The 12651-nt window shown below is 40.4% G+C and overlaps 1 protein-coding gene across 2 annotated transcripts in view; it reads left to right on the top strand.

The window, feature by feature from the left end:
* Positions 1 to 12651, top strand: part of LOC128657174 (gastrula zinc finger protein XlCGF66.1-like) — a 73421-nt gene that overhangs the window by 46033 nt on the left and 14737 nt on the right. Inside the window, exon 7 of one of the 2 annotated variants that reach the window (XM_053711415.1) lies at positions 504 to 602. The exons of the other annotated variant lie outside the window; for it this stretch is intronic. Coding sequence (XP_053567390.1) covers positions 504 to 602 — 99 coding nt within the window. The remainder of the gene's footprint in view (positions 1 to 503; positions 603 to 12651) is intronic. 2 annotated transcript variants of the gene reach the window in all.

The following is a 12651-nucleotide window of genomic DNA, read 5'->3' as shown; positions in this document are numbered from 1 at the left end:
GTTGTGTAACATTATGTAATCTATTATATGTACATTTAAGTTCTGAAATATTGAACGTAAGATCTGAATTTTCAAATCTAATAAAATATATGTTATTGATCAATCTCAGTATCCCCAAAAATTAAAGGGACAGTCTACTTGATTTTGGTTATTGTTTAAAAAGATAGATAATGATTTTACTACCCACTCCGCAGCTTTGCATAACCAAGTTTGTTATATTAATATACTTATAACCTCAAAGATTGCCTGTTTCTTAGTCTGCAGAGGCTTAGATAAAGGTAATCACAGAGTTAAAAGGGTATTACTATAACAGTGCTGGTTATGAAAACTGGGGAACGGGTAGTAAAGGGATTATCTATCTTTTTTAAAAAAAATTCAAGTAGGCTGTCCCTTTTTAAGTGTATGGCATTTAAGTACCCATTGCTATGTTAAACATTAATTGCTTTTAGGGTGACATAAAATCCTAAACCATGAAATATTGTCTGCATTAAATGTTCTGACAGACGACATTAATACTGACGTATATGTTAAAACAGAAGATCTGAGTGTAACGTGTCAGCTGAAAGCTCCAATGCAAGAAATGTGTTACAGTAACAATGAAGGTAAATGCACGTGTGTGACGTGTCTTCTGTTTATGGGATATTGCCTGGTTTTTATAGTTTATTGTCTATAACTACTGTACATTATATCAGCAATCAGGATTCACCGATATCACTTTATAGGAGCATAAAATATATCTCACAGCACTATGTTATCTTTATAGCCTTTTATTTGTATCTTATGTTTTCTTCTTAAATGGAAAGAGTCCACAGCTGCATTCATTACTTTTTGGCAAATAAGAACCTGGCCTTTAGGAGGAGGCAAAGACACCCCAGCCAAAGGCTTAAATACTCCTCCCACTCCCCTCATCCCCTAGTCATTCTTTGTCTTTCGTCCCAGGAGGTTGGCAGAGACGTGTCGGAATTTTTTATTTTAGTTTTTTGTCTCTTATGGAGGGTAGTACTCTTCGACATGGGACAGGAGTTTTAAGTAGTCCTGTCAGTCTCTCAGTGAGGGCTTGGATAAATGAGTTAGAGTGCGGAGATGCAGGGAGAGTCTTTCTGCGAAACCATCCCGACTCATGTTAACAACTCCTCAAGCAATTGGCGTGGCCGAACTTTACCCCACTGCCTGTTTTCTTCTCTCAAGTCCATGGCGGAGGCGATGCTACTATCCGTCACACTTGAAAAGTCGTGTTCCTATTCCACAGCGTAGATTCCGGTAAGATAGTTTCATTTTACTTTATTCATCAATGTTCTGTAATGTGAATGTTTTCCTGAGAGGCTACCACCTTGCGGGTCCTGTCAGTCTCTCAGTGAGGGCTTGGATAAATGAGTTAGAGTGCGGAGATGCAGGGAGAGTCTTTCTGCGAAACCATCCCGACTCATGTTAACAACTCCTCAAGCAATTGGCGTAGCCGAACTTTACCCCACTGCCTGTTATCTTCTCTCAAGTCCATGGCGGAGGCGATGCTACTATCCGTCACACTTGAAAAGTCGTGTTCCTATTCCACAGCGTAGATTCCGGTAAGATAGTTTCATTTTACTTTATTCATCAATGTTCTGTAATGTGAATGTTTTCCTGAGAGGCTACCACCTTGCGGGTCTAACTGTCATAAGGGTCTCAGTGAGTCTCTTTTAGTATCTTGGAATCGAGGGTTAATATCTCCTGAGAGGGGTTATTGAACATGGGGGTTTATAATCATGTTTATGTGATTCAACCTGCTTGTGTGTGATGTTTATGGGCTCGTGGTTTGGAACATTGAGGCCTTTGGAAGTGACGTGGCCTTTTGGTTGGGCACGCTTTTTTTGGACTGTACGGTTCACCTTGTATCGGGCGTGGTTACCTTCCGTTTTCCATTTCCGCATTCCCGACCATGTGGCGAATAAAATATTCTAGTCCGCAGGGGTCTGGTCATAGGAGGTGGTGAGTGCCCCAGCCATTGTGGGTGTCAGGTGCCGTTTTTGTTTTACTACTTTAGTCCATATTTATATATCCTCTACCAGTTATGGAGGATTCTGATGCTAAGACTGTGCTAATTTCTGATTCAGTTACGGAGGATTCTGATACTGAGATTATTTTGATTTCAGATTCTGTGTCCAGTGACAAATTCCGACTGGCCTTGTTGACAATTGTCAACCAGTTTTTTTCCGTATGCCATTTTAGAGCGCCTTGTTCCTCTGGCTCGGGGAATCAAGGGACAGCTGAGCCATCCGCCTCTGGGGGTCCTGTCCTCCGAGAGGCGAGTTCCCTACCAATTCATACTTCTACACATGCAGGTAACCCAGTTTCTGATTCCTCCATGCAGGGTGGGGTGTTCCCCCCCGGAGGTTGCTGCACATTTTGGCTTCCACATAATGTTGGCGATTGTTCACCTGCAGAGTCCAGACGTTTCTTTGAGAATGTGCTTGTGCCCTATTGTCCCGGGCCTTCTGCCTTGGGGAGGGCCTCTACAGTTCCCCGCGGGTGTAACTGTCCCTGAGTGTTATGCCTTTCGTTACAGGATTGCGCGCCTTCGCGTATTGCTCAGACATGTTTTTCAGTTATTGAATGACCCTATCGTTAACAGATACAGGGATTTTCAGTCTGCTAATTCGAATAGTGCACCTCATTAGACGTGGGGAAGAGGTAATCTCCTGATTTTCATTTGATTGAGATCTTTCCCAGTTTTTTTTTAAAGATAGGGCTCTGTTTGGCTGGTCCTGCAGGCAAGCCTGTGTCTTTTTTGGCGTTATCCTCCGGGCTGCCTTATATTTTATTTGTATCCGATGGATGTCTTTTATTTGGTTTTGTTTCCTTCGGGAACCTTCTGGGATCTACACTCTTTGTTGTTCTTCTTTGGAAGTTGTTTGGGACACGTTAGTCCTATAATGTCTGTTTTCTTTTTCCCCTATGAGGGAGAATTTTGCAGCTTGCCGGTTAGGACCCTAAGTGCAGGCTGGTCCTGTTGGGTTCGTTCGGTCTCATGGCTTTTCAGACACGTGGCGCTGTTCTGCTCTGCTGGTATGATAGAAGCGCTGAGTTCTCAGGTTATCATTGTATTTCATGTCCAACTAAGCACTCAAGAGGACCTGTGGGTCCGTAGGGCGGTAGGATTCTTTCAGTCCTTATAGCCTCCAGTGATAAATGACCGGGTCAGGGGAGTTTTTTTCCGCTGCATCATTCTATCTGACATCTGATATTTTCAGAACATACACCTAGATCACGAGTTTGGCGTTAGCCTTTAAAAGCATCTTTGAGAGGTCCCAACGCTGCTTTTTAATGCCCGCTGGTATTATGAGTCAGGCAGGTACAGGTGTACCGCTCAATTTTCTTCCGCAACTCGAGGCTACTGCAAATCCCCTTAAGTCAATTGTGTATCCTATATTTTTAATGGGATTTGCCTAACGCCGGTATTACGAGTCTTGGAAGAAGTGAACGGTACACCCTCTCCTGTCAAGACTCCTACCGCATTTAAAAGTCAGTAGTTAAGAGTTTTATGGGCTAACGCCGGAACATAAAGCTCTTAACTAAAGTGCTAAAAAGTACACTAACACCCATAAACTACCTATTAACCCCTAAACCGAGCCCCCCCCCCACATTGCAAACACTAAAATAAAATAAAAATGTAACCCCTAATCTGCTGACCGGGCATCGCTGCCACGTACATTATACCTATGAACCCCTAATCTACTGCCCCTAACATCGCCGACACCTACATTATATTTATTAACCCCTAATCTGCCACCCCCATCGTCGCCGCCACCTGTATTAACCCCTAAACCGCCGCACTCCAGCCTCGCAAACACTAGTTACATTTTATTAACCCCTAATCTGCCCTCCCAACGTCGCCGACACCTACCTACATTTATTAACCCCTAATCTTCCGACCCCAACGTTGCCACTACTATAATAAATTTATTAACCCCTAAACCTAAGTCTAACCCTAAGCCCCCCCCCTAACTTAAATATAATTTAAATTAAAGGAAATTAATTTAAGATAATTAAATAAATTCATCCTATTTAAAACTAAATACTTACCGATAAAATAAACCCTAAGCTAGCTACAATATAACTAATAGTTACATTTGTAGCTAGCTTAGGATTTATATTTATTTTACAGGCAACTTTGTATTTATTTTAACTAGGTACAATAGCTATTAAATAGTTATTAACTATTTAATAACTACCTAGCTAAAATAAGTACAAAATTACCTGTAAAATAAATCCTAACCTAAGTTACAATTACACCTAACACTACACTAACATTAAACTAATTACCTAAACTACCTACAATTAATTACAATTAAATTCAATAAACTAAATTACGAAAAAAAACAAACACTAAATTACAGAAAATAAAAAAAGAATTACAAGAATTTTAAACTAATTACACCTAATCTAATCCCCCTAATAAAATAAAATGAAGGTTCCTTTAAATTACGTCATTCAAGATAGCGTCCCTTGAATTCTGATTGGCTGATAGGATTCTATCAGCCAATCGGAATTAAGGTAGGAAAAATCCTATTGGTCAATCAGCCAATAGAATGAAAGCTCAATCCTATTGGCTGATCCAGCCAATAGGATTTTTCCTACCTTAATTCCGATTGGCTGATAGAATCCTATCAGCCAATCAGAATTCAAGGGACGCTATCTTGGATGACGTCATTTAAAGGAACCTTCATTTTATTTTATTAGGGGGATTAGATTAGGTGTAATTAGTTTAAAATTCTTGTAATTCTTTTTTTTATTTTCTGTAATTTAGTGGGGTTTTTTTTTCGTAATTTAGTTTATTGAATTTAATTGTAATTAATTGTAGGTAGTTTAGGTAATTAGTTTAATGATAGTGTAGTGTTAGGTGTAATTTTAACTTAGGTTAGGATTTATTTTACAGGTAATTTTGTACTTATTTTAGCTAGGTAGTTATTAAATAGTCATCTTGGATGACGTCATTTAAAGGAACCTTCATTCTTCGTTAGGACGTCGTTTGAAGAGCATGGCTCCGGGTCGGCTGGATTGAAGATGGACCCGCTCTGCTCCGGAAGGATAAAGATAGAAGATGCAGCCGGGATGAAGCCTTCTGCCGTCTGGAGGACCTCTTCTGCCCCCATCGGATGAAGACTTCTGCCGTATGGAGGACCACTTGTGCCCGGCTGGGTGAAGACGGATCAAGGTAGGGTGATCTTCAGGGAGTTAGTGTTAGGTTTTTTAAGGGGGATTGGGTGGGTTTTAGAGTAGGGGTGTGTGGGTGGTGGGTTTTAATGTTGGGGGGGGTATTGTATTTTTCTTTTACAGGTACAAGTGCGGATTACTTTGGGGCAATGCCCAGCATGTAATTAGTTTAAAATTCTTGTAATTCTTTTTTTTCCCTGTAATTTAGTGTTTGTTTTTTTCCGTAATTTAGTTTATTGAATTTAATTGTAATTAATTGTAGGTAGTTTAGGTAATTAGTTTAATGATAGTGTAGTGTTAAGTGTAATTGTAACTTAGGTTAGGATTTATTTTACAGGTAATTTTGTACTTATTTTAGCTAGGTAGTTATTAAATAGTTAATAACTATTTAATAACTATTGTACCTAGTTAAAATAAATACAAAGTTGCCTGTAAAATAAAAATAAATCATAAGCTAGCTACAATGTAACTATTAGTTATATTGTAGCTATCTTATGGTTTATTTTATAGTTAAGTATTTAGTTTTAAATAAGATGAATTTATTTAATTGTAGTTATTTTATTTAGATTCATTTAAATTATATTTAAATTAGGGGAGTGTTAGGGTTAGACTTAGGTTTAGGGGTTAATAACTTTATTATAGTGGCATTGGCTGCGGCGGCAGATTAGGAGTTAATTAATTTAATATAGTTGCGGCGACGTTGGGGGGGCAGATCAGGGGTTAATAACTATAATATAGGTGTCGGTGATGTGAGGGGCAGCAGATTAGGGGTTTATAAGTATAATGTAGGTGGCGGCGGTGTCCGGAGCTGCAGATTAGGGGTTAATAGTTTAATGCAGGTTGCGACGATGTCGGGGGCGGCAGATTAGGGGTTAATAAATGTAAGATTAGGGGTGTTTAGACTCGGGGTTCATGTTAGGGTGTTGGGTGTAGGCATAACTTTTATTTTCCCATAGGAAACAATGGGGCTGCGTTAGGAGCTGAACGCTGCTTTTTTGCAGGTGTTAGGTTTTTTTTCAGACGGCTCAGCCCCATTGTTTCTTATGGGGAAATCGTGCACGAGCACGTTCAGCCAGCTCACCGCTGACTTAAGCAACGCTGGTATCGAGGTGAGATGTGGAGCTAAATTTTGCTCAATGCTCACTTTTCTGAGGCTAACGCAGCCATTCAGAAAACTTGTAATACCAGCTTTGTTTTAAGTGAGCGGTGAAACAAAAAGGCTCGTTAGCACCGCACGGCTCTACCGACAAAACTTGTGATCTAGCCGATAGTGTTTCCTTCCCCATGTGGTGAAGGGTTGGAGGGCTTAGTTCCCCATTCCCGCAGTTTGAGCAGTTTGGCCTTCATTTTTAGGCCTCTGGGCCCTTGTGGGCCTGATCCAACAGTATCAGATCAGGCTTTCTAGCCTGCGGAAGGTTTTCAGGTTGAAACCAGTGCAGCTTTTGGCACCTTGCAGGTGTGTGCATACGCTGTTTATAGTGTATCTAGATACAGCTCTTACTCTTGATGTGTACTTTGAGTGATGAGACCTTTGGGTCTGCTTCCATTGTCCCAGGGTGAGTTGGATCTCCTTTTAGGGATCTGTATTCCTGGTGATGGTTGATCCCTGTGGGGACTTTGTTTAGCTTGAGGTTTCCCAAAGCTGGGAAGGCTTTGCGCCTGTCTCTTCACTGTGTCCTCTGCTTGTGTGGAGGTGATAGGGAGACTAGCCCTGCTAGAGGAGTTTTTCTTTGGACCTCGAGGTATCCCTTATGTTGCCCTTAGGCCTTGAGAAGTCTCTTCATAGGACTTCTAGCCCTGCTCCTTGGAGCGTTGGACTTCGCTAGGGGTGGTTCCTGCCTTTGATTGGGGCTTTCAAGTTCTTTTTGCTATCTGGATTCTATGGATATGCATTCATATCCCTGGTGTCTGGCTTTTGGCCAGGTAGGGTGTTTAGTTCTAGGGCAAGGTTGCCTGAACTATTAGGTGCCCGGACCTGTTTTTCTTCCTGAGACTTCTGATTGCTGAGGCTTTGAACTTGGGCTATGTCCTTGCTCCATCTATCTGATCTGGTCATGATGGCCAGGATTTCGGGGTATTTATTATTCTTTGCAGCAAAACAGCCCAGGTGCTATAGGGTTAGCTTTGTGACTTGCGCCTCAAGGGTTGCTGGTTCATGCCCAGCTGCTGGCGCTGGATGTCCATTTCTGGTGCGCCTTACTGTTGCATTTCCTTGGTCAGCTTGCAAATGGGTTGGCTGTTTCTCTGCTTGGCAAGCCACTTGTAGGGGGATCCTTTTCTAGGACATTCATGTTGGGGATATATCTTCTCATTAGCCGGTGGCTTCGGGGTTTGAGGACAGTTGTTGCCTTTCTGGCCTAATCCCTTTTCCTTAGGGGATATTCTCCTCCCTATGGAGATGGAGTCGTTTCTTGGGGCTTCTCCTGGTTGGGAAGCGGAAAGGGGGGATGGGTTCCCCCTCGGGTCTTGCTGGCTCCAAGTCAAATTGTGGGGCCTTTTTTGTTGTTAGATCCTTAGGTCTATGGTCCTGTCGTCTGTTTCGGAGTCGGGTTGTACCTGTACTCTGTGGGGATGGCTTGCTATCCTTACGCTCGTTCCTGTACCAGTTTTGGGATTCTTTTGATCCCCACTTATGGATCCCTGAGGCTGGGTTGGTCCAACTGAGTGGGGGTCTGCAGGTCAGGATGACCGAGCGTTCTAAGGCGCTGCATTCAGGTTGCAGCCTTCTCTGGATTTGCGGACTTGAGTCTATCTTGTTAGCTCAGTCTGCTAGGATATGGATTTCCTTTCTAACTTGCTCCTCTGCTTTTAGGAGGGAGTTTCCTCTTCCTTCGGGCTCTGAAGGTATACTCTCCTTCTCGGGGGGCCTCGATTGAGGTTTTGTGTCCCTTTTTTAGTGACCTGTGTGTGGGTCTAGCGGCTTAGGTTGCCTGGAGCTTGCCCTCTGTCTGAGGGCTGCTTTTGCAGTTTGTTTTCTGCTTAAACTGCTTCTTCCTCCTCGCAAGTACCCTCTGTGTCGTCCAGTTATGGACTCTGGGTTCTTCAACTTGGGGTTTCCGACTGGGTCTCTTCCACATTTCTTTGTGGTTGAATACTTTGGTATTCTCTGTTCCGACGCTTAATGGACTTTGTCTTTTGTTGGTTGCATTTAGTACTTGCAGGATGTTGGAACGAAGTCTTTTCTGTTTCTGTGCCCGGGTTTATCCCGGGCTTTGCTGGTATAGGCGTGGCCTCCTTCATGTTTGGGCCCCTTTGAGTCTTTGTGAGTTGGGCTCACTATTGGAGGTGTTCTTTTTTGGAGGGGACCTTTCGGTCTCCTCGGTTCTCCTTGCCTTGTACCCTTGGGGGTTTTGGGCGATGTTCCCTTCCCTAGTGGGGGGTGACTTGGTTAGGGACCATCTGTTGGGTGACGGTGTCTCCTGGAGGACTGTTGGCTCAGTTGAGTCTGTTTTTATGGTCTCTAGTTTGGCTTCTGGACTAGCTGTGAGTCAGTGTCCTTGGGGCTTTTCCTTTCAAAATTTTCTCGGCTTTGGATGATGTGTTTTTTTTATTGGGTAGAGGTTCAGGCCTGGTGCCCTCAGTATGGGCCGCCTATTGTACCCTCCCGTCTTGGCATTCAGCGTCCTCTATAGCTGGGTATTGTTTTCCCAAAGTAATGAATGCAGCTGTGGACTCCATTTAAGAAGAAAAACATAAATTATGCTTACCTGATGATAATTTCCTTTTCTTCTGAAGGAAAGAGTCCTCAGCTCCCCACCCGTAACTTATGAGGGGTGTCCTTTTTATTCTTCTGGCACCTTTCACCCTGATATTTCTTCTACTGTTCCTTGTTCCTCGGCAGAATGACTGGGGGGGTGAGGGGAGTGGGAGGAGTATTTAAGTCTTTGCCTCATCCTAGTGGCCAGGTTCTTATTTCCCAAAAGTAATGAATGCAGCTGTGGACTCCTTCCATCAGAAGAAAAGGAATTTATCAGGTAAGCATAATTTATGTTTTGTATATAGTAAGTTACAGGGGCATTGTATTTAAACCTTCTATCATACATGTGAAAGACCAGCAGAGAAGCATGTTCATATTTTTATGTGATTTTTTTTTTTTTTTTTAAAGGAACATTGTATTCTGCCAATAAGCTACAACATTAAATATAGAACTAACCAAACAGATACAGAGAGCACAATACACATATGCAAAAAGGCAATATTAGTAAAAATTACTGTGGTGAGAAGTGGCAGCAGCGGTAACCATGGAAATTGTACCCAATTGAATTGTGTATGCTAATGAACTGTACATGTGGATACACACATGAAGATGCAGTGATGTGGCCGTGGTGTGAACATTTAAACATTTATTTTTATATACATTTATTAAAAAAGACCAGGAACCTCTCTGTAATAGAGTGTATATGCATGTTTCCACGTGCATATCTGTATGTGTTTATATGTATGTAGACCTGTAGAATCTTACAAAGATGCAGGAAAATAATGCTTTATTGTTGCCATGTCAAGTATTGGGGCTGTTGGGATACTAGTGCTGTGTTGTCCCTATGTCTGGTATAGGAGCTTTGAAATGTGGTAGGGGATAGTAGGAGTTAGTCGGTGGTAGATATTGTACCTATTATATAAATCAGAAAGGGTATATAATATACCAGTACTTAGTAGTCACTTATAATAGTTAAGGTACACATCTAATGTGGATTCTTAGAGAGCAGAACTAAACAACTAGGAATACTAATTGTACAAAGAAAATACACTTAGGATTGATAGAAAAGAATACCACAAAAAAATAAATTTCTTTAACTCCAATTAATTATATAAATGTGGAATTACTCTATTTTTTAAAATGTTCCATTACATTCATACTTTAATACTTTATTATAACAACTAGGAACAAACATTCACACAGAAGTAGCCTGAAAGAGTTAAAAACACTTAAACCCAGTTAAATAGGATTGGTATAATGAACAGTGCTATATATATTTAGCCTGATGCCCACAACAATATAGTGAAAGATAAGCTAAGCCCTTACAATCCGAGGGCTATTTTATTTTTAAATTCTTATATTTTTAAGGTAAATAGTAGGCACCAGGAATCAGCAAATATTCAGGTAGATAAAGGTTCTTTTTTAAACTAGGCAAGCAGTTAAAAAGCGACAGACAGGAGAGAACTAGCTTCTCCTGCTGGACCCCTGACGCGCGTTTCACAGAACGCTTCCTCAGAGGGGGTGCGGGCCGCTGCTACTCAGCGTTATTTATGTGGGTAGTTGTCCCACCTCATGCCCCTGATTCGTTATCCCTCTCGGTTTTGAATAGATCTGATTGGCTGCTCAGTCAGTCTATAATAAGAATGGACAGTAACATCCGGTATTACGTTGCGTAATGAGGGAGTGTGAATAGGGGGGCGTGTGTACTGTTACTAATGGACCAGTCACTACTAAGTAACAGGGGGTGTGTATATTATGTGGTAACGATTGGATGATCACTGCGGATTATAAACAAGGCATTGAAAGTTAAGAGTTACTTTGTATCATAACATAACAATGCTTAATAAGGAATTATTGTATCGTACCGCAATGGCAGAATTGAGATCGTATTCTTCAAAGCAGATAAATAAAATATATAATTTGTAAGCGAACACATTAAGGGATGCAACGTGTCTTAGAATGGTTATGAGGCAGTTTACTGCATAAAATGACAACATACGAAAGGATGCTAGAATTTCATAGTATATTGTAGTGTCAGTATTTCTGTTTGCTGATATATAATGCGTCTATTAAGTATCAGACTAAATCTAATAGGTTACATTATTTTGCATACTGTCAGAAAGATAAAGAGCAAACTATAGTCTAGCCTCTAACCAATCACTATTATTTTAATGTGTATATGATGCGTTCTGACAGATAGGGGAACAACTAGACAACTGATCGCCATATCGGATCTTATCTTATAATTTTTGATGTTTTAATTCCAAAATATAGTTCGGGGTAGTAATTATTCTTTGTGAGATGATGTAATATCATATTCCCAGTGTATGTTACACTGTTGGGAATCATTGGGAGTGATTATGAACCAAATCAGTAAATATACTGACAGCATACCGTGGTGTACTAAGTTTTCACACTGTATTGCAATGTCTATATTTCTATCTGCCAATGTATAAGTAATTTATAGACTAATATACTGTCAGTGAGATAAAGCGTATCCTGAGATTTGACCTTCAGTTAGACACTGTTATTCCAATCTCCACGTACATGAAAAACGTTCAGGCCAATAAGTAAAAATTAATAAAGTTTGATCTTGTCTCTGGATTTTTGTATAGGTTATCATTCAGGAATAGCGATTGTGCTGTGTGACAAAAGGTGATTGGGTTAAACGTGGGAAATATGATGCGTGAGGGATAAGAATAAATATAAATATAAATGTGATGGGGGAAAAATCAGTGTATACTCGATTCCAGTGTATTCCTGATGTGAGTTATATAGATATGTTAGTCTGTCTGTACTGTGGGAAATGGGGGTGCATGGTGACCTCAGCGAACTGAGAATACCAGTATTGTGTGTAAATTGAAATAAAAAATAATAATATGTTATGCTAATAATAGCCATAGATAGGAGTGGGAAGTGATGCATATATATAGTGAAAGGGGGAGTGTAATAGGGAGCATAATTAATATGCAGGGTGTGGATATAAACATGAATAGTCAATCCTATTCATGTTGAACTGTAGATTAGGGCCAATAGTGTACCCCATATTAGACAAAAAATGTGGGAAAGATAATATTCTGTCTGGTAAGTGACAAATTATAAGTGTCTTATAAAAGAAGAAAGACTAAAACCATTACTAATAATTTTTCTATATATTGTGTGGATTAGCATATTATTTAACTGAATATTGGATAAGGAGAGAGTACATAGTTATTTATTTTGGGACTAAGTCCCTTATCTCACATTATTTAAATAATATCCTCTGAATTATACATGTGTGATGGTTGATATACCAACCGGGGTGTTTAGCAATTGACATCCTATATGGGTTGTTCTAAGGATAACCTAAATGTACATTTTCTCACAAAATTAAGTTAATATACAATACTGGGATCACTATTTTAAATAATGATGGTACTATGTGTTTCTGGACTTTGAAGCTAGATATATACAAAAAAGTTGTTGAAGTCATTCATGCCAAAGGGTTTAACCGCATTTAAAAGATATATCCATTTACACTCCATTTTTAATAGAACCTTTTCAATGTTGCCACCTCTTATGCCAAGAGATGCTTTTTGGATCACAGTGTATTTTAGATCTCTGGGTGATCCATTGTGGTGTGATAAGAAATGCTTGGCCACAGAGGTGATTTTTTTGCCTTTATCTTTATCTCTTTGGGCGTATTTGATGTTATAAACATGTTCCAAGATACGTGTTTTTATCTCCCTTGTCGTCATGCCAACGTATGCCATTTGGCAGGAGCA

This window comes from Bombina bombina, chromosome 4, assembly GCF_027579735.1.
Source record: "Bombina bombina isolate aBomBom1 chromosome 4, aBomBom1.pri, whole genome shotgun sequence".
Taxonomy (NCBI): domain Eukaryota; kingdom Metazoa; phylum Chordata; class Amphibia; order Anura; family Bombinatoridae; genus Bombina; species Bombina bombina.
The sequence above is the reverse complement of the archived record's forward strand: the minus strand, read 5'-3'. Positions and strand labels throughout refer to the sequence as shown.